Source organism: Alligator mississippiensis, chromosome 2 (genome assembly GCF_030867095.1).
Source record: "Alligator mississippiensis isolate rAllMis1 chromosome 2, rAllMis1, whole genome shotgun sequence".
NCBI lineage: Eukaryota > Metazoa > Chordata > Crocodylia > Alligatoridae > Alligator > Alligator mississippiensis.
Genome location: NC_081825.1, coordinates 142,579,758 through 142,606,233, shown reverse-complemented (window position 1 = coordinate 142,606,233; position 26,476 = coordinate 142,579,758). Strand labels below are relative to the sequence as shown.

Below are 26,476 nucleotides of genomic sequence, written 5' to 3'. Positions count from 1 at the left end.
TCCTTAGGGTACTGCAGTAGCTAGGTAAAACTGCCCTATACATTCTCCCTGCATTAGAGCCCTCTAAACCAGTTCTCAACCTTTGGTACCTTATGTACCACCTGCCTATCAACACAGCAAAAGCGAAACTGAAAGTCTCACTATGCACTTCCAGTTTCACCACTGCAAGCCGTCCCACTTTTTTCCTCATGGACCATGGCCCGGGGCAAAGCAGCCTGCATGGCCCCCTGCCCCCCGGCACACTGAGGCCAGGGCGTGAAAGCCCTGGCGCACTGGATGTGGCGGGAGGGGCAGCAGCTGGAACTTCCAGCTCAAACAGGCAAAGATTTCATAGATTTCATAGACATTAGGGCCGGAAGGGACCTCGGAAGATCATTGAGTCCAGCCCCCTGTCCAAAGGGCAGGAAGTCAGCTGGGGTCATAGGATCCCAGCAAGATAAGCATCCAGTTTGCTCTTGAAGGTGTTCAATGTAGGTGCTTGAACCACCTCCGGTGGCAGGCTGTTCCAGACCTTGGGGGATCGGACAGTAAAGAAATTCTTTCTTATGTCCAGCCTGAAACGGTCTTGTAGTAGTTTATGACCGTTCGACCTAGTCGTCATCCCTTGGGGCGCTGTGGTGAACAAATGTTCCCCCAGATACTGGTGGTCACCCCTGATAAACTTATAGGTGGCCATCAGATCACCCCTGAGCCTGCGCTTTTCCAGGCTAAAGAGCCCCATGGCTCTCAGCCTATCATCGTAGGGTCTGCTTCCCTGACCTCTTATCATGCGTGTGGCTCTTCTCTGGACTCTCTCAAGCTTCTCCACATCCTTTTTGAATTGTGGAGCCCAAAACTGGATGCAGTACTCCAGCTGCGGCCTCACCAAGGCCGAGTACAAGGGGAGAATGACGTCCCGGGATTTGCTTGAGAAGCATCTATGGATGCAAGCCAGCGTTTTGGTCGCTTTACTAGCCGCCGCATCGCATTGCAGGCTCATGTTCATCTTGTGGTCAATGATGACCCCCAAGTCTCTTTCTTCCATAGTGCTAGCCAGCATAGCACTGCCGAGCCTATAAGGATGCTGCGAGTTTTTCTTCCCAAGGTGGAGAACCTTGCATTTATCGTTGTTGAACACCATCAGATTCTCATCTGCCCACTTGCTGAGCCTGTCCAGGTCAGCCTGGATCACCCGCCTGTCTTCTGGTGTGGATACTTTGCCCCAAAGTTTGGTGTCATCGGCAAACTTCGCCAGTCCGCTTCTGACTCCAGTGTCCACATCATTAATGAAGATGTTGAACAGTATGGGCCCAAGGACAGAGCCTTGGGGGACCCCACTGGTCACAGGACACCATGATGAGTGACTTCCATCAATTACTACCCTCTGGGTCCAACCTGCTGGGTCTCAACTCAAAATGTGGCATCTGGGTACCCCCTGTCCATGTCTCGTGTACCCCCAGTGGTTAAACCAGTGGTTTTCAACCTTTTTTGTACCAGGATGGATTTTGTAAACATCAGTGTCCAGTCCTGACCCGCTGCCCCACTCCCCAGGCCCCAGCCCCACCTGGGTGTGTGGCATGGAGGGCCCCCAGCAGCCCCTGGCAGGCTGGAACTCTGCCAGCCTTCAAGGGAAAAGCCACACTTCCCTGAGTTTTTCCATTTTTTTTAAAGTTTGTTTGTGACCCTTCAATCCATGGGTTGAGAAACGTGTCTCTAAACAACCTAAAGCAGACAGCTTCGTGCTATGTAGTGTTTCCTGGTCCAGTACCCTCTGTGCTCCAGGAAATGGGTGCAGGTGGAATTATGCATGCTTGTTTCAAGAAGTGTCCTGAGGGTCAGACCAGGGAGAGCTACACAGCACAAGGCAGTGCCTGCCTAACATAGGAGGAGCAAGTGCAGGAGGTGCAGCCCTTCCCAGGCTCGCTGTGAAGCAGGGAGTTTTCATGTGGAGGCAGCAGAACTTGGTTGGGAGGCTCTGAGGTAAGCCAAGGCAACGCCAACGATGGTTCTCAGCTAGGGTGCTGCACATTTAAAAAAAAAAAAAAAGTAGAAATGTGGTACTGTGACCCTGAAAAGGTTGAGAACCGCTGTTCTAGTTAATTTGTTTATACTGCTTCCGCTTACTGAAGAGCTGCTTTGCAAGTGTCAGTAAATAGTACCAGTTCACCCATAGTGTCTGGGAATGGTGAAGCACTTTTTAAAAGGCTGAGCTAAAGTTTGCTATGGTATATGCTACTTAACTGAAGTCCCAAAACTCTGCAAAGGCCCCAGTGCCCAGGGATATTTATCCAATGTTGACTCTTTTGGAGGAGCAGCATCATTCTAGTTCTCATTGGGTACATCTACACACACGCTTTACTGCAGAGTAGACGAATTAGCTCTGTAGTAAAGCTCACCATCTACACATGCAGTGTATTAGGGTACAGTAAATTAATTAACTTCACCATAGGATAGTACTGTTGGAGACTTTATTATCTTACAGCAGGGTAATTGCATGCGATCAAACGCACGTGTAGATGGTGACTGCAGTTCCAAATTGCACCTGGTCAGCTCAGCCAACCAGGGACCAAATACCTGCCTGATCCTTGTGCCCCAGTCAGCCCCTCTAGTGCCACCTGGAGCCCAGGGATGACTCCTCCCCCCACCTCCATGACCCCTACCAGCCCAGGCCTGCTCTGCCTTAGTGCAAATTGCTGCTGTCCCAGGCGCACATGTAGGTGCTGTACCTAGGAGCAGTTTTCTCCTGTGTGATGTGCTTTGGAGTTTTTATTCCATCACATTAATTGCACATGTAGATGCTCCCACCAAGAACTCTGAAAGGTCTTAAATGGTTATGTTTTGCTATTATGAGACTGACCTGGTGATGCATTTGATAAAAAAGTCCTGTATTTGAACTTAATGCTTAAAAGCTGTAAGCCATCTATAACTGCCTTAAAACACAGTAATATAAGCAATGACCTATATTACGAATATATATTTTTTAAGTTTGGAAAATTTAAGTTTTGAAAGGCAGCAGAAATTGAATCTAAAACTGTCTGAACCTAATGCCCAATTACCCTTTTTCAAGACATTTGGGATGGAAGAGACCTGTTGAAAAGGGCCATTTCATTAAGCACTTAGCTCTGGTTACCGTAGGTCTCATCTGTACGAGACACTAAATGCGCAGTAAGCTAATTCTACTGCACATTATCATGGCAAGCAAAAACTGTGCTAATGTGCAGTAGAATTAGTCTACTGCACATTAGCACCACAAAAAAGCATGCACCGGTGCTACTGTGCAGTATCACCTTTGTTTGGTTTTTTTATGGTGCATTACGTTATTTAATGTGTTGTAATTACAATTCATTAATGAACATGTAGACATGCCCACAGTGTTCATGGTAAGGTGGTACTTATCCTAAGCAGTTTAGAGTGCAAGCTGCTGATCTTCCATTGTCGCATGCAGCTGATACTTGGCTTGTAATACCTGGTTAAAAATTTGTCATAGGTTTTTCTTATTAAATTAACAAAACCTGCATAAAGTCCTTAGACATGCTATACTAAGCATTTAAATCTGAGAAACTCTAAACTCTGATAAAGTAGGTTCAAAATGCACTTTTCCAGGAAGATGAGCAACTGGTTAAGCATGGTAGTGAAAGTAAAAGGGAATCTTGGATCAACAGCAAGACAGCCTCCTACTGTGGCAGAAAGTGCTGTGGGATCGTTAATGTGCATTTGAACTGGAACGGATGTTAATGTGATTTTAAGATAATTCCTTGCTGGGCTTAAGTGAAACACTAAATTATTCAGTAAATATCTCTAAACAGTATTGTGATTTTAATTTTTTTTTTTTAAATTTGTGCTTAAAAATCTATGCATTGAAAATAACTGAAAACTAAGTTAAGGATCCAAAATAGCTCCTGTGGACCACAGTCCCCATTTATTTCCTGATAACTCATCTCACTTTCACCACCCAAATGGCTCTGGTGTTGCCCTTTTAAAAATCTTCAGAGATAGGGACAATTCAACAACAGCAACAAAACATATAAAATAAATCTTAGTTAAGGAATCTGTTTCCAATAATATTAAATGATACGCACTCACTAGTTGTTGTTACAACCTATGTGTTTTAGAGCAGTTTTTACTGTTTATACAATGTGTCACAACGGGATGGGATCTTGACCTAAATGTTTAGGTCTTACAGAAGCTGTAAGATCCTATATCTTGCAGAAACTACATAATATTTTACTTAGAGATGCTAATTTTAGGGTTGGTTGTATTGTGGTATCCTTCTCTGTGCAGGGAATAGAATTTGAGTCTTGCAGCTAAAGTCGACAGAGACTGAAAGTTCTCCATGTGCTAGGGATTTGGACCCTTTGTGTAAGCAGTGACTCATTGCTTTGCTGAATCTTGTTGGCCGAACGGATGCTACTGAAATCCAGAAGGAGTTATGTTCAGACTCACTGGAATTTAGGTTAGCCTGATGCATGTCTGAAAGCAAGGAATCTGGTCAGTAAAGTGGAAATAAAACTTCTTTTCAGACTCCCAGAAAGGGCTAGGAGGTATCTCTTCATAGGAGCTGGGCAGCACACTTTGGTACAAGAATTATTGGTAAGGTCAAGTTTTTAAACACAAGCATTGAGAGGAGCACTGGAGATAGATCGAATTTAGTGAAATGTGTAACGTGGATTTCGCTAGTGACTGCAGGTTCGACTATTCAGGTTCTCAAACAAGGATCTAATTTATTGGTGATTTTGTGTTGTGTGTTAACCTGAGGAAGAATGTCTTGCATTCAAAAGCTTGTTTAATTTACCCAACTACATACTTATATAACCAATAATATATTATACATAATAATACATTATTATAATAAAAATAAATAATAATAAATTATGAATAATATATAATATAAAAATAAAATATAACCAATAAAAGATTATCACCTTAAGAAATCCTTGCATTTTTTTAATTTCAGGACAATCATGGGTACAACATCACTCTTGCACTACTGTTTGCTTAATGTTTCATTTAACCCTACGAGGTGAAGTGCTGCAGCGGAGCAGAAAGTGTGCAGAATCCTTTGGCACTTCACTTTTATTATCAGATGACTCCACCTGTAAGTGGAAGCTCACTATAATTAGAATTTCAGTTTATATACTGTCATATACTTCGAATGAAAGGACAGTATTTCTCCAAATTCACCATAAATTGGAATTTCATTGTGAATTCATAAGGCTTTCTTCTCCCACCCCATCTAGTAAATGAAACATGTCATTCAAAGAAAAGCTTTGGTAACTTAGGTCCTTCATATTTAAAATGCCAAAGTTTTATAGTTTTGTCTTTTTATTAAATGGGTAGTCTTAAACTTCAGGGTTTCTAAATTGTGCATGACCAATCAGCTGGTGATCTGCTGCACAGCATTTATTTCAGCAGATCCAGTCAAAACAGTTTGAACTAGCTTTCTCCAGATTCTTCATAGCTTTGGTCTGCTGACCTGACAAGTAGAAATCATTTTTAACATTATAATGGAAGCAGTTTCTATACTGTAGAGGGTTGTTAATGTGGAAAACTTGTATTTGGTGAACCACTCTACTCACACATGCAGAAAATCAAGGTTGTATTTCTTTTAAAAAGTGTTGTCCACAGATTTATAATCATTTACTGAACCAATGTGCTCTTGTTGCTCAGCACAGTTGCTTGAAAGGCATAGATTAAATGCTTTTCACCATGTAATCTCTGAAATACGGTTGAATTTTTTATAGTAAGGTTTTAGTGCTTTCCTGTGCCAACACTTTGTCAGAAATGAAATAATTTGACCCTGTATGTATACAACATCAATTTTAAGACTAAAGTGCGTGGGATAATTAGAAAATCAAATTATTGGGCTGCCAGTAACCCTGTAATTATAAATTTTGTTATCAGTATTTATACTTCCACGTTGTTCCAGAATTTTGCACTTCAACCAAGTGCCTTCTACTACTTGTGATTTGTAAGCATGGGCAGGTATGATGCAGGAAGAGCTAAAGCATGTATGGATGAGAGATGAGAGTAAAGGTTCAGAACCACAAGTCTTGAAAATTTCTATCTGTGTGGAAATGTGAAAAAGGGACTTGTTTAACCCAGAAATATAATTGTCATAAATAATGTGTGGTAATCTAAGATTTGTCTTTGTATTTTTGGTCTTTGTAAATAATAGAGAGACATTCTGTGGTGTCTAGCTGAGACTTGGTGCAGTTTTAATCCTTTTGACTGTTTCCTGAAGCAGCCAACAGTGCAGTGTCATGGGTCATTAAATATAGGGTATGGAGAGGAAAATACCAGAAAAGTTTAGGAATTCTGCTGCTTGAACAGGATAGTTTAATCCTATCCTGCCTTCCACAGAAACCAAACTTCATGGAAAATCCCCTTGCCAATATGATTCCACAAAGATATGTAAGAACATGCTTAAATTCATCCACTGACTAACATGGAACTATTTTCAGTACACAAAATTAAGTACATGCTTTTTCTAGTATGAGGCTGTGAAGAATATTCTGTTGGGTGGCTAGACACAAAATATTTTGTTTCAACTGTGTGTGGTACTAATCCTGGCAATCTTTCAGACTAACAGGGATGCCAAAGGAAAAATATGATCCTCCGGATCCTCGCAGAATTTATACCATCATGTCAGCAGAGGAGTTAGCCAATGGGAAGAAGTCTCACTGGGCAGAATTAGAAATCTCGGGTAAGTCTCTTTCAAATCTTGGTTTGGCTAAATGCCAGATTATTTAGAATACAACTATTGTAGTACAATGTTTATTTGAACTTTTACTTGCTTGAAAACCTGGAATTAAGATGTTGGTTCTTTATAGAGGTGGGGGTGGCTAGAATTTCTAGTTTATTTTTTTCAAAATAATGTTACATTTTGAATTTCTATAAACTATTAAATTACTCTTAGGGGTGTGCAAAATGGGCCATATTCGATTTGGATTCGGGTCGAATCGGGGACAGTGATTCGATTAGTTGATTTGGATCACTGTCCCCGATTCAATTCGGCCGAATCTGAAGATTCAACGCTGATTCAGAGAATCGGTGATTCGGCCGTAGACACGGCTTTAAATATTTCTTCTACATACCTTGAGGTACCAGGCACAGCTCGTGAATGCTGCGATGGTGGGGTGGATGGAGCGTCCCACAGGAGTGTTCTGCCCTGGTCCCCCCATGTGCTCGGCTGCAAACCTGGAAGTGGACCGGAATTGTTTCCGGTCTACTTCCAGGTCCGCTGCCAAGCGTGCAGGGAGCCTCCCCCATGTCTCCCCCAGCTCAGCAATGGGCTGCGGGGGGACCCTGGGTGCCCCTCCAGATCCAGGAGGCACCAGTTGCCGAGCTGGGTGTGTGAGAAGGGGGCCCCCCCTGCAGACTCGGAAGTAGACGGGAAGTTCTTCCGGCGGGCCGGGAAGAGATTAAAGGGTCCTCCTGATTTCGATTCGGATTCAGAGATTTGGCCACTGAATTGAATCAGGGACCGAAGTTTCACACAGCCCTAGTGACTATCTTGCCAGCAGATTTGTTTCTAAATTTAAATTCTTTCTTTTCTTTCCATTTCCCCTTCCTGCTTAAACTAGCACCGGATAGTTATTTAAAGCAGGCTAGTAAAAAAAACAAAAACAAATTATAGACTAATTCAAAGTTAATTCTTCTGTCTTGGGGAGAATTTCCGTGTGGTTTAGGGTAAGGAATCAAATAGTTGCACATTCTGTGGCCAAATGTAGGATTTGTGTATCTGAATTCAAACACAGTACCTTGAAAATGTAACCCTTATTTGTGCCCACCATCTCTGCTTGAGAGTAAAAAGCTGTCTGAAGACTTGTTTCCTTGTTTCCTCTTTTTTAGGTAGAGTGCGGAGTTTAAGTACATCACTTTGGTCACTGACGCACTTGACTGCTCTTCACCTCAATGACAATAATCTTACTCGCATTCCACCTGATATTGCCAAGCTCCATAATCTGGTTTACCTGGATTTGTCATCCAACAAACTTAGAAGTTTACCAGCAGAACTAGGAAACATGGTATCTCTCAGGTGAGAAGAATTATTCTGGATAACATCCCAAGCACCTGTCTACTAGAGATTGGGGACCAAAGGAACATTGACTTTCCCTCCTCAAATTTTTCAGAAAAATCTAGTCTGAAAAATTCAATGCTTATGTTAATGTTAGCTGGACAAGGCAAACATTATTTTAAGACATGGGTGTCAAAGATGCAACAATCCATGAAGCTGTTTGGTCCGTGATGGTGCCCATGGATTTTTCGACTTAAATTGTTTATTCCATATTTTTGATATGGCTGGCCACTGTTTTGTACAGTCTATTTGCTGATTATGCTGAGCCAGAATCCTTCTTACTGTTCATTCTTAAAATTTTTCAGTGCTGGCTCTTAGCCATCTTACAACTAATAGCTGCTGGGATCATCCTAACCCTACCCCACCTGTGGTAACCTGTTGCATGCCAGAGGGCACATGGCACAGATGTTTCCCAGGGAATATAAGGTGCGCCACTTCTAGTTGTCCCTGGGGAACCAAATGTCCACGCTTGTGTGGATGCAGCCTAACTCTCCAAAATTATAATTCTACAGGTAGTTACTTTAAATTGAATGCTCTATATATTGCTTTTGCATTTTCATATATTTTCCAAATCTTAATAAGCAAAATATAAAACCTGCATTGAATCTGCCTATAACAGCTGTACCCAATTTGACTTTGCATCTCAGGATAGACTACCTTACTGTCTTTTTGCTCAGCGAAGGATCGTGGTGAAATTGGAATTATGACTCCCTCTCTCAAGATAATACCTCTCCTCTTTCAAGCAAAATGTATGCTAAGGTCTTAAAACAAAACCCCCCCAACCCTTTTCTCTTCTTATTCAATTTGACTGTCCATTTATTGTTAAGGACTAGTGTGCTGATATAGTTTCTTGCTTTGATGTGGTCCCAAAAATGAGCTTTTCTGACTACATGGTGTCTCTTTTCTCTTCTGATATTAACTTTTAAATTCAAGAATAAAGAACTATAAAATGTAAGAGTTGCGATACTGCTACTTACAAAGAACTAGAAAAGGTTATAAGGGTGCATAAGAATAATTGTTCTGACATTATATGCTAAGAAGATGTTAATAACTGCTCTCTTGTCTTTTATGTAGGGAATTGCTTTTAAATAACAATCTGTTACGGGTTTTGCCTTATGAACTTGGACGGCTCTTCCAGCTACAAACCCTAGGTTTGAAAGGTAAGAGACTTTTTTTTGTAAGTGCGGAGTGATATTGTTGGGTTGTATGACTTTGCATAGCACCCCAAGACTCCATTTGAGAATAAGCCATACCTTAAACATTTGGCACAAATGGCTATTTCAGATGCTCTTGTTTCAGACACCTCTTTGCTTAGTTCCTGGAAGATGCACTTAATCAGTGGAACAGTGTATATTGTGCTTGAACCTTCTATAAATTCATTATCTACATCTGCTCTACTAAAAACTTTCCAAGAGCTGTATTGTGTTAATATCTTATTCCAGTTTACGGACTGCAGAATAATTAAAAATAAAAAATATTCAAAAGGGTTTTTGAATGCATCTGAAAGCTGCCTACAGATAGAGGCAAAGGTGGAAGACTATTTCAGAGGAAGATGAACTGTTAGGAATGAGGTCAGATTTCTGTCATCTGGTCTCCTTATGAAAATCACAGTTTACTGTAAAAGATGCATCATCTTTCATGGAGATGATGTAAAAAAGAAAGCACTTCAGGGGTTTCTGAGAGCAAAGAGACTATGAATGCAATGGAGGTAGGAGCAAAAAGCACTGGAATGTCCCCTTCTTTAGCAAAGAGCTGCCCAACCTCTGAGTGGTTGGGGGCTACATGCTGAATGGGCCATGGGTCCTCCACGCTGACGTGCTGAGCCATGCCACTCTGCCCCTTGGGCTGGGGACAGAAAGTGGAAGGTGGGGGAAGGAGGGGAAGTTCAAAAACACCTGTAGCAACAGAACTATTGGGGAACAGTGCCTGAATGTGAATTAACCACTAAGGGGGCACATGTGGCCCAGCAGCCCTGCCCTAGCAGAAGAGAATACTTCCATCCACTGTGGTGTGCTCCAGTGGTTATATAGTCACATAACAACCACTTAATATTATCTTTATACATATCTTTCAAGAGGAAAATCTTCAAAGGCTAAAGATATGAAATACATATTTGACTTTCAACTCAGTCCAAGGTGGAAGGAAAAAAACCTGCAGGAAGATTAGAACCCCACGCCCCTCCCTTGTGGGTAAAGGAGAATAGAGTAAGATTTCAAGCCAGCGTGTCTTATTTTATTTTTTTATATAAAAGTAGAGAGAGGCTTTCTATCCAAAAGGGGAGAGAAGAAAACTTTCTTATGAGGCTAGTATTGAGTATTTTGAGAGAGCTTACTTTTTCAAATTCTGGTAAATTTTTAAAGCATCTTGAGGATTTTGGGTAACTCCTAATCATAACTTTTAACATTTTACAGTTTCTACAGAGACTTTTAAAGTCTTGTGGTCTGGGTTGTACTTATCCTGGGGCTTTCCTTTATGAAAACCTTTTTATTTAATCCTAAAATTATTTTGGAAGTATGGTGACTGACCTTCAGTATGCACAGAAATATGATTACCTTCTGTTCAAATCTCTCAAGGTTTGGGGCTTGCAAACAAAATGTATAGAATGGGGAAGCTTGAAATGTGCAATAAGGTGGGTTCCTTCCTTGGGAAGCTGGCCTGAAAGGCAATATCAAGCAGTTCTCTTAGTAAGACTTAATGCTGCCCTTTTGTCTGGGTGGTGTCCATAGAAGTGCTCAGGTGTTTTTAATGGTTCAGTTTTTCAGATTGCAGGTATGCAAGAGCTCATTTAGCTACAAGAAGTATGTCTGCTTTGAGAGGTTTCCCAATCTTCCTACCTCTCAGCATGGAAAAAGAAAAAAAAATACCCTTCTATAACTCTGTATTGGTACAAAAATTAAGTGCACAAATTCCGTTTCCAAAGAGAACCTTTACATGCTTTTCTTTCTTTTTCTTTTTTTTTTTTTTCTTTTCATCCTTGCCAAGAACAGACTTTTCCAGTTTCTGGTACAGGTGAGGTGAAATGATCTGAAGGAAAAATATTTTATACTAGTTATTTCTCTAACATTCATCTTCACAAGGTAGACACTAAAAGGAAAAGTACTACAGGATCATTGGACCCATCCCCTCTGAGGTTGGAAAGTTCAATTAAGTTGCAAGTTGTGTTTCAGAGAGCTTAATTATTGCATTTTTTGTTATGAATCCCTTGCAGGCAATCCTTTATCGCAGGATATTCTCAGTCTGTACCAGGACCCAGATGGAACACGTAAGCTACTGAACTACATGCTTGACAATCTAGCAGGTAACAAAGCTAGAAGTTTACTAGTCCTAATGAGCTCCAGAACGCTTTCACTGTTCTTGTATTTAATCTCATTAAATTTAAGGTCTGCATCGATTCCCTTCTGACTGCTTTTTACTGTCTGTGTACTGCCATGAAATAAATACAGGCTTGTAGCATTGTATCAACCAGTGGTAGAGGATAAAGAAATATCTTTATCAAAATAGCCCTGGTTTTGTTCTGGGACATGTGGCCCTTTTCACCTGGATTCCTAGTTTTTTGTTTGTGGGTTTGTGTTTTATTTTAGTGGTGATAGAGACAAAAAGGTACGGCTTTTCCAAAGCAGTTTGTGTGTGTTCATGTATACACAAGCACACATGTCTCAGAGAAGTGGGTGAAACAACATATGATTCCCTAAATCTTAATCTAAACTGGCAGTGTTGTTGATCATCACCAAATTGCCCATGATTAAATGGACTGAGGAATGAAGCTAACATTTCACTCAGACGTTCTGGTACCAAACCTGGATGACACTGGGAAAAGCTTGCTGAGACACTCTCCTGGCTTTATAACTAGAGGTGCACCGATAAAACCGTCTGATACCAGATCAGTACCAATATAAAGAAAATAGGCTGTATCAGAAATCGGCCTGATACAGCCAATAATTTGGCCAATAAATGCTTGTGCGTGTGTGCAGCTGCAGCACAGCGCTTGGGTAGTGAAAAGCACAGCTGGCAGCATGGAGAGCTGCATGCAGTTGGTAAATTTGTTGTGGTGGAAGGGGTGCCAGCAGATCTACATTCCCTGCAGTGAGGGAGGGGGTAGGGGCAGGTGCTACCCAGCTGGGATGGGGCGGGGCGTGGGACAGAGCCGCGGGAGGAGCGTGTGCCCCTGGATCTGGGCAGGGTGGGGCGGTCTGCAGCTGTGGGCTGGAGCTGGGGCTGTGCTGGGCTGGGCTCAGGGCAGGGGCTACGAAGGGGCTGCAGCCATCCCAGATTTCGCCATATCCCCACACCCAGCACCACCATTGCCACCCACCTGGCACAGCTCTGGCTCAACACCCCACCTCCACCCACACACCAAGGAAGAGTCAGGGCTATGCTGGGTGGGTGTCAGTTGGGAGCAGGGCTACATTGAAATCTAGGGTAGCTCCAGCCCCTTCCGTAGCCCTTGTCCTGAGCCCAGCCCCCACCAAGAAGATCCCGGCGCAGCCCCGGCTTCAGCCCATGGTTGCAGCCCACCCACCCTGACACACGCAGGTCCAGGGGCGCGTGCCTCCCATGCCTTCCAGGGTGCATGTAATGGCACAAGCTGTGGCTCCATCCTGTGCCCCGCCCTGGCTGGGCAGCACCTTCCCCTGCTCCCTCCCTCACCATGGGGGGCACTGATCTGCCCCCCTCATACCTCATCCCTCTCCCCCCACCACAGTGAACTTACCAGCTGCACGCAGCTGTATTGGAAATCGGATCAGTATCGGCCAATATAGATTTCATAGATTTCTAGGGTCAGAAGGGACCTAATAGATCATCGAGTTCGACCCCCTGCCCCAGGCAGGAAAGAGCACTGGGGTTAAGTAACCCCAGCCAGGTGCTTGTCCAGTCTCTCTTGAACACCTCCCAAGGTAGGGGAGAGCACCACCTTTCTTGGAAGCCCATTCTGTATTCTGGCAACCCTCACGGTAAAGAATTTCTTCCTGATATTCAATCTAAATCTACTCTCCTTCAGTTTGTGACCATTATTTCTAGTAACCCGGAAGGGTGCCCTGGTAAACAGAGTATCCCCTATTCCCTGCTGACCACCCCCACCACCCTCTGATGAGTTTGTAGACAGCCACAAGATCACCTCTCAGCCTTCTCTTGCAGAGGCTGAAGAGATTCAGTTCCCTCAGTCTGTCTTCATAGGATCTTACCTGCAGGCCCTCAACCATACGAGTAGCCCTCCTCTGAACCCTCTCAAAGTTATCCACATCCCTCTTGAAGTGCGGCACCCAAAATTGGACGCAGTACTCCAGCTGTGGTCTCACCAGTACCTCATAGAGAGGAAGTATCACCTCCCTAGACCTGCTCATGATGCACCTACTAATGCAAGAAAGAGTACAATTAGCCTTACCTACCACGTCACATTGGTGGCTCGTTCATTTTTGCGTTGACTATGACTCCGAGATCCCTTTCTACTGCCGTGGTACTCAGAATGGTACTTCCAAGTCTATAGTTGTATTGGAGATTCTTTCTCCCCAGGTGCAGCACCTTATGCTTATCCTTGTTAAATTGCATCCTATTCTGATCCACCCCCTTCCCCAGTCTGTCCAAATCTGCCTGAATTTGCTCCCTGCCTTCCATTGTGTTTGCTATAGTTTGGTGTCATCTGCAGATTTGGACAGAGTGCTTTGAACACCCTCATTCAAATCACTGATGAAGATATTGAACAGTACTGGTCCAAGGACAGTCCTGGGGGACACCAATGCCCACATCTCTCCAGGGGGAAACTGACCCATCCACCACCACGCTCTGGGTGCATCACATAAACCAATTTTTCACCCATGTTACTGTGAAAAAATCCACATCACAGCTACTCAGTTTGCTTGTGAGAATTGAGTGTGACACTGTGTCAAAAGCCTTTTTAAAATCCAAGTAAATAACGTCTATCTCCACTCCTGTATCTAAGCAATATGCCTCCTTAAAAATCGGCTATTGGTATTGGCCTCCAAAATCTCTCAGTGCACCCCTATTTATAACCTGTTTTTAAAGTAGAGGGCATCTAATTTCCAGTGCTTTCTTTTGATACTTTTTCACAACTATGAAGGTGATTTTGCCAGCAGCTTGGCTCAGTTGCCCATCAGCTTCAGTCTAGAAATCCCTCGTGAATAAAAGATCTCCAAACACTGGTGTTTAATTGTCTATTGATTTATAGCAATGCTTCCCCAACTTTTCTTCAGCATGACCTCATTTGGGGTTGCAACCCATAGTTTGGGAACCGCTAGTTTATAGTTTAGTCACTGCTTTACCATCAAAGAAATGTATAGGTCAAAAGGAATCCAACCTATAAACATTTTAAACACAAATTGAAATTTTGGATGATTACTTTAAAAATGCATTTGATGTTCACAAGAGACTTCCTGTCTGGAAGAAACACTAAATAAAAATCTTAGTAAGTTTTCTCAGCTAATGTGTTCTTTAAATATTGGTGTTCTATGCCTTGATATGACTTGCTAGCATTTTGCAGTTCAAGGAATTGAATTATAATTACAAACTGTTAAGTTTTCTTTTATACCTGAGCTGCTCACAGTGGAACTTGATTGTTCCATCCCCACGTATGTTTTGACACCTTCTTTTGAACCCAAAAACAATTGAATCCAAAAGCAACCTCCTTTTGTCATCCATATTATATATGCAGATGGGTTATCTTGTGAACAAGGTTCTAGAAGATAAATTTTAGTATCTAAACCTTAGCTGCATGTAGATATGGAAAAAAATCCAAACATGGCGCTTGCTTTAAGTTCGGCGCACACTCTCATGCCGAGCCCAGCGCATGCCCAGAAGAGGCAGCACGTTGGTTGCATCTGGCTTTTCCAACATCTGTAGAGACTGGGTGCTTTAGTAGGGCTTTTTTGGCACTTTTATCTAATAGCTGATTGAATCAGCTTTAGCTAAAAGTGCCAAAAAGCCCCGCTGAAGCACCCAATCTATATAGATCCTGTGGAGCCATGCTGAAATAATGCACTGCTGTTTCTGGTAGTGTGGGGTGTTTTTTGTCTTGTTTTTGCTATGTGGTTTTTTGTTTCTCCCCACCCCCTTCCCCCCTATGTCTGCCAGCACCCCAGATGACTGATTAAGCATATTTTCTGAGAAGCAGTCTTACCTAACAGTAGAGAAGTTTCAGTAATGGTCTTATGAACTATTAAGATTAGTAAAGAAGTTCTAGGAGAAGTCATGGGGGACCTATCTGATTGCTGAACTTGCTGTTTTCTTGAATTCATGTTTTTGTGTCTTCTGAATGAGGTTTTACCTGTCCCCCCTCCCATTTGTCTTTTTTCCTAAGCTTTAAATAGGTTGATGGATTTCATGTGAATGGAGTGTATCTTCTCTCTGGGTTAGTGTAGCACAGTGTGAAACACTTGTTGAGGCATCAGTTTGGATTGTAAATTAAAATGATAATTTTTATATTGATAAGTACTAAATTAATTGCTCTTCTGAATGTTTCAGTTCATCCAGAGCAGTTGCCTGCAAGGCCATGGATTACTTTAAAAGAACGAGACCAAATTCTGCCCTCAGGTAACTTTGTGGCTATTCCTTTTTTCCTTTCTGCCAGTGCCTGCTTTATATTTTGAAATGCGTCTCGGACATGTTTAGGTTTAGTATTTTAGGCTCTTGTTGTCAATTAACAGTAGACTGTTACGACATTTTTACATGTGTTCCCAGTGTGCTGGGCACTTTTAATTAGTATGACTCTCTAATTAAAGTGGCTGTGTCGCATGTATCAGTGTTGCCATGTGTCCCTGCACTTTGAACTAAAACTCATCAGATGTGTTTGTTTCAAAGCATGCCACTGCCATTTTGTCAGCATGGAGACATGTGGCAACACTGATGCATGTGACATGAGGCTGCTGGAGTGCGTTAATTTTCATGCTTCAGCTGACTTGATTAATCGAGTCTGTTCTGATGCACTGGATTTCTACCACGTGAGAGCAGGCTCCCTGCATGGGTATAGGAGCCCTCTATGCAGAGAATTAAAAATGGCAAATTATTCATGTAGGTACAATCTCTTCTTTTCACCTCTGTGCTGAAAATGCCTCTTGTCTAACTTTGTGGTATCAGTTCAGAAACAGATTGCAGCTTTTTCGCTGAAACAATTATTTTCCAACATTGGACTTGCTTCTTCTAAAAGTACCAGACTGTTGATTTGTTCAGATATGGCACCTGTGGAGCCTCAACATCCAGCCCCTGGTGCTGCCGTTGCATCTCCAATTGACACATACATGGCATACACTGGGCCAGCCCTGCACACATAGGGCCCAGGACATGAACTACATGCAGTGCCCACCCCAGCCTGTCTGGGACATGCTATATGCAGCACCTTCTCCAGGACTACAAGTTGTATATGGCACTGGCACAGGGTTTGGGACCACACCTTCCCCCTCCTGCATCTCACATGCTGGATCTAGCACCTGCGCTGGCTGTTCTGGGGACATGCCCTGCACAGTGCAGGTCCCAGAACCAGGGACAGGATCCAGCATGTTGGGGGAGGGGGAGAATCTGGCTCCATCTGGCCCACAGGGCCAGCCCCATATTGTTCATCCAGCCCATGAACTGGTTCCTTTCCACTCATCTGACCCTTGGGGCCAGATGAGTTTGATGCTCCTGAGATAAGGCATCTACTCAAATCAACAAAGGAAAGGTGCTTTTGGCTTATTTTTCAAAAATAGTGAGAAGGCTTTCCTTCCCCCTCTCCCCCCCCTTGCAATCACTCCTACTTGCATACAAATACCACACACATCTCTAGACTGGTGATAAATGCAGTTGTAAAGAACCCTCGGTGTTGGTTTCACTTTCCTTTCATTCCTCATCCCCTGGGTAGTTTAGCTACAGTGTAATGCATGCCATGCTTTGTAATTGAATCTTGGTGCCATCTGCTGCTGCTTATGCTAACCTGCAAGAAGCAGCTTAAAAACCCCACACGCATGCTGTTTCTAGGCAGAGGACATTCTTTGCTGCGCTGCTTCCTTTTCCTGGTCCCTACTGTGTTCTTCTGAAAGCCTTCCAAAGTACAAGGCAGAACAACAATGTGTTTTAATCTGTTACTATAGCAGGTGAAATTAATTTGGGATAAGTGTCATACCCAAAGCTATGCAAACATTTTTAAAAGCACTGTGAAGTGCTAGGTCTTCAACACTTAATACTGCACTAACACTTTTTCTCTGTTCTCCTCTTCCCTGCTCACCTTTCTTTCCTTTGGCTGTAGTCTGGATTGCTTCTGTGTGTGTGTGCATGTGTGTGTGGTTTTTAACCAAGACTCACATGCCATCATGGGGTTTTGTGTTTCCTTTTGGTATCTTCCAAGCCAAATTTGTGCCAATTACAGGTGAGCAGATGACACTGAGGATCAGCTGGTGCTACAAATATGTTGATTTGAGAAATCAAGCTGTGTTCTTTCGGCTGCTTTATGGCCAGAATATAGGAGCCCTTATCTAGCACTCTTGGCAGAGCAAGCACCAGTGTGAGGAACTGTATAGCAAAAAATTGAATGGACCATCAGAGCAAAAATGCAATAACTATCAGGACCAAAAAAACCCAAACTCTATTCTGTACTGTGCTTACTCGATCTGTTAAATTGCTGAATACTGCTACTTTGCACATTCTGCTGTTTTTAACTGCATTCTTACATAATGGTCTTTAATATTGTTTGCAAATAGCATCAGCCCAAAAGCTGGGAACAAATAGGATTCGGATCTGTCAGAATTTTTAGGGCTAGGGACAGACATTCAAAAAGCCTGAGCCTGAATTGATTCAGTCTTTGCAGGATAGTCTAACTTGGCTAGGCTAAATCAGTTTTGTAACCAGACAGACTTTGCAGAAATGCAGGCACATGCCTGCAGTGGCTCAGGCTAGAGGTCAGGGATGCTAGAGCAGCCCTCCCTTCTTTTCAACAGGGCTGAGCTGAGGGAGGTGTGGCCAGGCCCTAGCAGGACACTGATTATTCTCTCCTCTCCTAAGCAGCGGGGCAGGGAATATTTATCACCCCTAACTCAGTGTTTATCAACCCATTAAGAAAACAAAGCCTCTCTCCATTAACTAATGGGGCTCTTCTTAAACAGATCTTCCAAGGAAGGACATTAAGCTACCTGGTGATAAGGTCCAAAAAGCCTGTCTGCCTGTCATCTCCCACAGCATGGACTGTAGCCAGCAAGTGGTCTTCTAGCTAATGCTGAGGTGTCTGTGTAAGGCATAGGGGCAGGGGGAATAATCCCTGTTTAGCAGGGAGAAGCCAGGCAAATGCTCTGTGCCTACAGGTCTCTGTTGGAACTGTGGCCAGGGAGCAGAGGGGCAGGGCCAGCCTTGCTGTGGAGCAGAGAGCCCCACCCAGCCCAGAGAGCATGCCGGGATGCTGGGGGTGTCTGTCTGGTTTATCTTAAGCCAGCAAGGGGTCTGGTTCAGATATTGCATAAATTGGTTTGACCCAAATCAGTTAAGTCTGATACTACATTCAACCATGTTTATCTCAAACTGGTTTCAGCTGTTTTCAAACTGGTTTATATGTACTGAACATCTGTTCTGTTACAGGTTTAAACAGGTTACAGGTTTCTGATCACTTAAACCGGTTTATGTGTAATGTCTGTCTCTAACCTAGGTGTCTAGAATAAAGTTAGTAGGTAGGATTCTCTAGTGGGTAAATTTTGTGTGTTAGAACAACCCCCTTTCATTTAGACTGACACATGACTTTGCAAATAATATGCAGTATTGTATTTTCAAAGAATGCTTTAGTTTTAGATGCATAATAATCAGAGACACAAAAATTTCTAAACATTTAAGGCTGGCAATGTTTCCATTAAGGTCTCTAGTTTCCAGTAAGGTTTTACACTGTGATGTCCTTTCCCCCCACCCCCATCTCTTGTAATTCTCCACAGTATGGAATATTAATAATATTTTCTCCACAGAGATAATCGCAGTATCTGTTCTATTTAGGCTTATGCAGGGTGTGGCTACATCAACTTCCTATTCTTCATGTTATCAAGTCCTCATTTATTAAGATACAACAAATGGAGCTGTTTTTGGATGATTGCTGCTTTTGGTTTTGTTTTATGAAACTTTCATGAATGTGCTACAGAGATTTTTCTGCTCCTGCAAAAGAAACCCACGTATTAGCCTCTATTTAGGCTTAATGATTGTTGCACCAAGAAGTAATTCTTAAGAACTGCGTTTTGGTCTCTTTCCACCCTTTGTGCTCTTTGTTTTTAAAGAACACTATTAACACTTTCTCAGCTTTTGTGAAAATTTTTCTTCTTGTTCCATGTCTAAATTTAAACATGAAAGCATGAGAGAAGTCTTCTTGCTATTTTTTAAGCTTAAAGTGTTGCTGTATCCTCAAACGTTGCTTCAAGTCTAAAACATCTGATTTCATTTTTTTTCCTCTTTAGTCCCAATGAGCTTATACCATAAGAAAGAGGGAAAATAAATCTGCTGGTTTATTAGGAATAAAAATATGTGCTTCGGTATCTTTATAGCCAATTTCTTGCTGAGAACCAATAAGATTCAGAGCAGTAATGCTTTGGAAAGTGGCATACAGTGTTTATAATATATCAGTACACATACTTTTATTGGGTACTAAGGAATATTGTCGAAACATTTTGCAAATACTCTGACATATTGCTTTTATGATGCTATATAATAATATATGTTTAAACCTGAAACTGTCATTTCAGGGTAGCAGCAACAATAAATATTAGGTCTTTGGCTCAATTAGCAATCGTTACAGCTCTACCCTTTCCTTTTTCCCCAAACAGAAATCCAGCACAGATTCTTTGGATATTCTTTGGATAAAATGGCTATATAGGGATCCAGTTGTCTTTGTCAGTTGCACCTGTAACAGCTGCTGAAGTTGGTAGGGGGTTGTAAGCGCTTGCAACTGAGTGAATCCAGTCTTTGTATTTCATTTTAATTATTCTCAGGCTTTAGTGTGCACAAGACTGGTAACTGCTTGGCGCAGCTCGGCAGACTGACCACAGATTCTACGAGCTGTTACTCTTTGTGCAAGCAAAGGCATATGTTGTACATCCAAGCTAGATCCTTTTTTCAAAGTTTAACCTTGTGTGCCAGTAACAAAGTTTGAAGGATTCTTACGACACTGGTTAGTGAAACTCTAGGAGCAAAGCCTAGCAACTTACTTGAAACACTTTCTTAACTTCAAGTAAAGAAACATGCAAAAATATGGTAGGATTAGTCTCTCAATAAGTTTTTATTATTTTTCCCTCAACCTTTATAAATAATATTCCCACCTTATGTTTCCTCCTAGCTTCATTCACAGTTATGTGTTACAATGTATTGTGTGATAAATATGCCACCCGGCAGCTATATGGCTACTGCCCATCCTGGGCATTAAATTGGGAGTATAGGAAAAAGGGAATCATGGAAGAAATCGTGCATTGTGATGCAGATATCATTAGTCTTCAGGTAAATGTAACCACTTTTTTGGCTTTCATTTTAAAATGAAGGAGCAGTTCATTTGTGTATTTTGGACTTATATTGTATTCACAGCATTGTTCTCTATCTGTTTAACAAAACATTTACCATTACAAAATATATACATAGCTTATTCATATTTTGTTCCTGTTCGTTAACTATGTTAAACAACTAAGGCAAAATTAGAAAATCTAATCATAACTTTACATTGAAAATTCTATATTAGAGAATAAATTAACTCCTTGTTGATGATTTGCACAGTAATGGATTTGGCTGAGAAGCAGCAACAGCTTTATGTTTGGAAGAAGTTTGTTGTTAAATTAATTTGCTATAATGCTTGTCCTGTGCAGTAACTATTCATGTTAAGCACATGCATGAAGGTATTCTTCTGAAATCAAGGGAACTATTGATATGCTTGAAGTTAAGCATTTGTGCCCGATTTGTGTCTGTGCTCCCAACTCAGTTGTAGGTGTTCATCTTAAATGTTCAGTGCGGTTAGCTGGCTATTGCTGCTTTAAAAATGTTCTAAGCTTCACTTTTAAACCAGCTCTGCTAGTTGAGCAGGAAAAAAAATCACAAGAAGAGAATGGCTGGCTTGTTTTGTAAAAGCTCAAGCTAAGCCTAGTACCCAAGCGGTGTATTTCAGTGGAGATCAAACATTGTTATTGAACAGGGGAGATTTGCTAAGAGTTCAAAAAGCTCAGCATTAGTGGCTGCTGGATATCTAAATCTGACACACAAACCTAGGATAGTATCCTCTTTCACATGTCAAAAACAGCTGATGATCTCCTATTTATACCCAAAATACACCTGTTACTTTCCTTTCTTTTGTAATTCCTTTTACTTTTGATGTGCATGAATCCAAATACGTTCCATCTATCTGACAGCTAATAGAATGTGATATGATGTGATCTCTGTAAGCAATATGAATCTGTGGTTTTGGCATAAGTTACTCATTGGCAATATATTTTCGTCTCAGGGGGAGGGGTATGGTTGAGGTGATGTTCATATTAATAATCTGTTGTTTTTTCTTCATTGTAATGTTAATTGTTTTCAATTCCAGGAAGTGGAAACAGAGCAATACTTCACCCTCTTTCTGCCAGCATTAAAAGAGCGTGGATATGATGGATTTTTCTCTCCAAAGTCACGTGCCAAAATCATGTCTGAGCAGGAGAAAAAGCATGTGGACGGCTGTGCAATATTCTTCAAGACAGAGAAGTAAGGGAGCCAAGCAACTTCATCCACAAGCAAAACATAAGGAATAAAACAATGGCACTCAAAATATTGATCTTGGATTTGGGGAGGGAAAGTGTTTTTTGCAAGAGGAGTGGCAATCAAGTTAGTATGCTGTTAAACAAAATACTGAGATTGCTGCAGAGTGTTTCACTTGATTTTCAGACTGCAGGAGGAAGAAAGGCAGGGTAGAGGGCAAGGCCCCCCTCCGTCCCAACCCCCTAGCCACTGCTTTCCCTGCCGTAGCATTGGAGCGGGATTCAAAACAACCCTCCAATACTTAGATTCTGTACCTGAAATATGAAATTTATAAATTTGTTATAATATATTTAGAACCTAATTATTGGGGCTTGTCTTTATATTTAAGTAAATACAGTAGCTTAGTTGCGATTAACGTAGACTTTTTCCGTGGCATGTAAAAGAGATCAAATGTCTTCTCTGTGGCTGTATTCGGGTCAGCCAACCAATTTGACTTAAGAAGTTCACCCACTTAATTTCTTAGAAAGGCAAGGGAAATTTTTTTTAGAATGAGAAAATGAGTGGTGGTAAGGATAAACTCCTGTACCTCTTGCACAAAGAAGCCCCAAACGAGAATGTGGCTGTGAAAAAAATGTCTTAAACTTCAGCAAGTGTATAATGCAGCTGTGTGCTAAATGACCATGTTGGACATTCTTACATGTGCTTGTGTGTTTACTCAGATTCACATTGGTGCAGAAGCACACCGTGGAGTTCAACCAGGTAGCAATGGCCAACTCTGAAGGTTCAGAAGCTATGCTAAACAGAGTCATGACGAAGGACAACATTGGAGTTGCTGTGGTGCTAGAGGTGCACAAAGAATTATTTGCAACAGGTATGTATGACAACTGCTGTCCTACAGATTGAAAAGGGCAGGGTCCAGTTAGAGGTGGGAATGACTTCTATTTTATCAAATTGTGTAGAGTATGCCTTCATATGACTTTGCTCCTTAAATATTTGGAATGGGACACCATAGAGTTAGCTACTCTGATAATAGTTCCTACAAAACAGGAAACCTCTTACCTGAGAGAGAAGACACAAGTTGGCTTTTGAAAACTGGTGTTTTCTGTTAGCTGCTTAACCTGAATGTCGGTTAGAATTGGTATTCTCCTCTCAGGTTCATCTTATTACCTGTTTTTGAGTTCCATTTCCCCCTTACTTATTGAACATATTTCCTCAGGCAGGCATGTCCATGTAAAAAAAAAAACCCCAAAAAACCCCTCCTGCCAATACTAGGTGCTGTTGCTCAGCTTTTCATTCTGCAATCTCGCTTTTCTTTCTATTTAGTGTCTTACTTCTCTCTCTCTCTCTAACATCTCCAATGGGTGGTACTGAATAACTCACTGGAAAGGAACTAGGTTCAAACAGCCTTTCATGAAGGATGACTAGCGAGTGAAATTGCTTAAAAAGCATTCAGATCTATGACTTTGTCACCTTCAGTGTTCTGGGATTTTTAATATAGCCCTGGAATGAGTAAATTTCTTTATGAAACTATTTCCTAGCTGGTCACCAGTTTCCCCAGTCTTGAACAAATAGTAGCTTTGGCTTCACTGTTGTTACAGTAGGACTTTATATGATTCTAGGGAAAGGCCCAAATCAGATTAGAAAACAATTTTTTACAAGAAAGAAAGGCAGACATTCTCCATCTAACACTTTAAACAAAGAGTAGTTGTGGCATTTACATTTTTAGGTGGCTTTTCTTGCCTTAAATCCTATTAAGAGAACCTGAAACTCATCCAGATCCTATAGCACCTAAGAGGGAGTAAACATACTGCAGTGAGTTAAAACTATCTAGTATGTGGTAGTAGAGGTGGAATATTTTAAAAATAGTTTAACAGTAGGGGTCAATGTCCTTAGAATAAGGTTTCCCTGAAGTGTATTCCAGAAATGGTATCTTCTTTTATAGAAGCAGTGCTGTCATTTTATCACTGTAGTTGTTTTGTGTTCTTATCTGTTATTGTGGCCAATGCACATAACGATACTAGTGTTTGAAGGATGTAGCTTGACTTAGCAATTGACACTTTAATTTTAATATCCTTGAAAGGACTTGTAATTATATCAAATGAGATGGTTAACAGTGTTTCTTGTTTGAAATTTGCCCCTTACCTTTTGAAAAGTTCATATTTGAGATCTGTAAGCAAATAATAGAATGTGTTGCGTCTCTGAGAGAAACTTCTTCAGTGGAAGTCAGAGATTCTCCATTCACTAATTTGTCAACTTCCAGCTGATAACCGTGCAAAGTTTAACATATTTGTTGTATATGGAAAGGGAATTCATTACATTCACGTAACCAACATGTTTGTACCAATTGTGTTGATCTAGGTATAAAGGCTCTTCATGCTGTGGACAGACAGCTGCTTATTGTGGCAAATGCCCACATGCACTGGGACCCTGAATACTCAGATGTGAAACTTATTCAGACTATGATGTTTGTCTCAGAACTGAAAAATATCCTTGAGAGAGCCTCTAGCAGGCCTGGTAGCCCAACAGCAGATCCTAATTCTATTCCTCTGGTGCTGTGCGCGGATCTTAACTCCTTGCCTGATTCAGGTATTTAGAAATGGCTTCTTATTGATTTTACTCTTTTTACTAGAAGGTGGCTTTTGGGTCATCTTTCCACTCAAGATGTTTGGTGTGCTTGCACCTCATCACTTACTGATAAAATCTTTTAGTGGCAAAAAGCTGTTATAGAACTTGATACAGACTTCCAAAACCAACTCCATTAGAATAATCTTCCATGATTACATGAACTACTGTAGTATTTGCTGTGCTTCTAAAAAAAGGGTAAGAATTCTGGAGTATAGTGCATCAAACTTCTAGCATTGATATATTTAAATACAAGTTTAGATATAGTAGTAATCTTGTATAAAATTGTGGTACACTTGTGAAAATGAATGCTTGAAGAATAGAAATAGCTAAGAATAAATTTATGGTTTGTTGCACTTGGGTGGGAAAATAAAATGAGGAATGAAATGAATGGATATGCTATAGTCTTTTTGATGCTTAGTTGTGCAAAAATACTTGCTGGCTGCCACCATACTGATTGATTTTTTTTTTCTTTTTTTTTTTTCATCTCAAGCTTTTTTTAATACCCCTGTCCAAAGCTGTCAGAGAGCTTTTTGATGCTACGTCAGCTAATAAGAAGTTCCTACGTTTCCCAGAGAGACTGGAGGGAGGAGGGGAAAAAATCCCCGGCTGTCAGATGTATCTGTACTTAGACTGCAAAGATAAGAAAGATCTTTGTGTGGTGTGGTATAGTTCAATAGTGATTTAAAGCAACTAATTAAATCTTTATTTTGAAAACAGGTGTTGTGGAATACTTAAGCAATGGTATAGTAGCTGACAACCATAAGGACTTCAAAGAGTTGCGTTACAATGAGTGTCTCATGAACTTCAGTGGTAATGGAAAAAATGGAGCTTCTGAAGGAAGAATCACACATGGCTTCCAGCTTAAGAGCGCCTATGAAAACAACTTGATGCCTTACACCAATTACACTTTTGATTTCAAAGTAAGTGGGTCAGTACAGTGGCTCACCAAAATTGCATGGTCTGTGTAGTAGAGCATGCCTTGTACTTAACGACAGCTATTTCTACATCTGCTGTTGCAAAGGTTTTGTTCATATTTCCTTTAGATTTTTTTTCCGCATTCTTTAAAAATGTTTAGTTGTTTTGAATTTAGCCAAGTTTTTGGATCTTAATGTTATCCTGCGTCAGTGTAACAGTCTGTGTTGTGAATAAGTTACTTCATTGTGTAGGCCAGGGATTAGCAACTCCCAGCACGTGTGCCAAGCATGGCATGCAAGGCCATTTTGCTCGGTATGCCACCACCAGCCAGTCTCTAAGCAGCTGCTGCCAGCCACGGAGCCCAGGCTGCTCCCAGCAGGAAGCTGAAAGGCTGCAAGCCCTGCTGCAAGCAGACAGGGCTCCTTGGCCCGGCTGCAAACAGCTGCTCCAGGCTCCGGCATGTCGGCACTCCAGCACCTTCCAAGGTAGACATTGTGGGTTTTTTTGGCACTCTGGCCAAAAAACATTGCTTACCCCGGTATAGGTTTTGAATTTGCCATTTTTTAAATATGTTGAAAGTTCCCTGCCTCCTTTTCATGTTTTAAGACTTAAGAAGACATGCTTCACATCTCTTCCATTTATTGTTCTGTCATGTTCACTTCCTTGCCAGGTAAGTATTCTTTATCTTATCTTTTTCAGTTTCCTTTTTTCCTTGTGTCTGAAACATTCTCTATTCTGTAATACTTCTTTATATGATGAAGTGGTCAATATTGAGTGTAGTGTTCCAAAGGAAAGCAACCTGTTGCCTTCCAACTTACTAGCATATTTTTCTAAATTATTCTGTTTCAAACTATTCCTAACCATATTTGCTTATGGACTACAGATGCACATTTGGCAGAAAAAAATCTTTTAAGCTGTCAACAACATTTTCTTACATCGTGAAGTTACTTGGAAATCAGTAGTGTGTGTTAATATTTGAGATTCTTTTCCCGCCTCAATATGTGCTTACAATTTGTGTAGCAGATCTAGATTTTCACATGCCAATCTTGCCCACATCGTTCTCTTGGTTAGTACTTTTTGAAGTTCTTCTCACTCCTTTCTCAAGCTAGCTAACCTAAACTGTTTGTAGATAAGTAAACTTACTGTTTTGCCTTCTTTCACACTTTTGGGTATTCTATACTGAATTAAAACTAGTCTTTGTCTGGAACTATGTGGTGCCCT

The 26,476-nt window shown here is 41.4% G+C and overlaps 1 protein-coding gene across 3 annotated transcripts in view; it reads left to right on the top strand.

The window, feature by feature from the left end:
• CNOT6L (CCR4-NOT transcription complex subunit 6 like) overlaps nt 1–26,476 on the top strand; it is a 76,400-nt gene that overhangs the window by 39,898 nt on the left and 10,026 nt on the right. For 2 of the 3 annotated variants that reach the window (XM_019498192.2, XM_019498194.2), the window contains exons 2-11: nt 6,561–6,682; nt 7,831–8,017; nt 9,131–9,216; nt 11,265–11,354; nt 15,533–15,601; nt 20,337–20,494; nt 21,567–21,721; nt 22,435–22,586; nt 24,074–24,301; nt 25,058–25,260. In XM_019498192.2, the coding sequence (XP_019353737.1) occupies nt 6,571–6,682; nt 7,831–8,017; nt 9,131–9,216; nt 11,265–11,354; nt 15,533–15,601; nt 20,337–20,494; nt 21,567–21,721; nt 22,435–22,586; nt 24,074–24,301; nt 25,058–25,260 (1,440 nt within the window). In that variant the 5' untranslated portion in view covers nt 6,561–6,570. Of the gene's footprint in view, nt 1–4,961; nt 5,075–6,560; nt 6,683–7,830; nt 8,018–9,130; nt 9,217–11,264; nt 11,355–15,532; nt 15,602–20,336; nt 20,495–21,566; nt 21,722–22,434; nt 22,587–24,073; nt 24,302–25,057; nt 25,261–26,476 lie in introns of those variants that run through there. The other variant, XM_019498193.2, reaches the window with a different exon arrangement.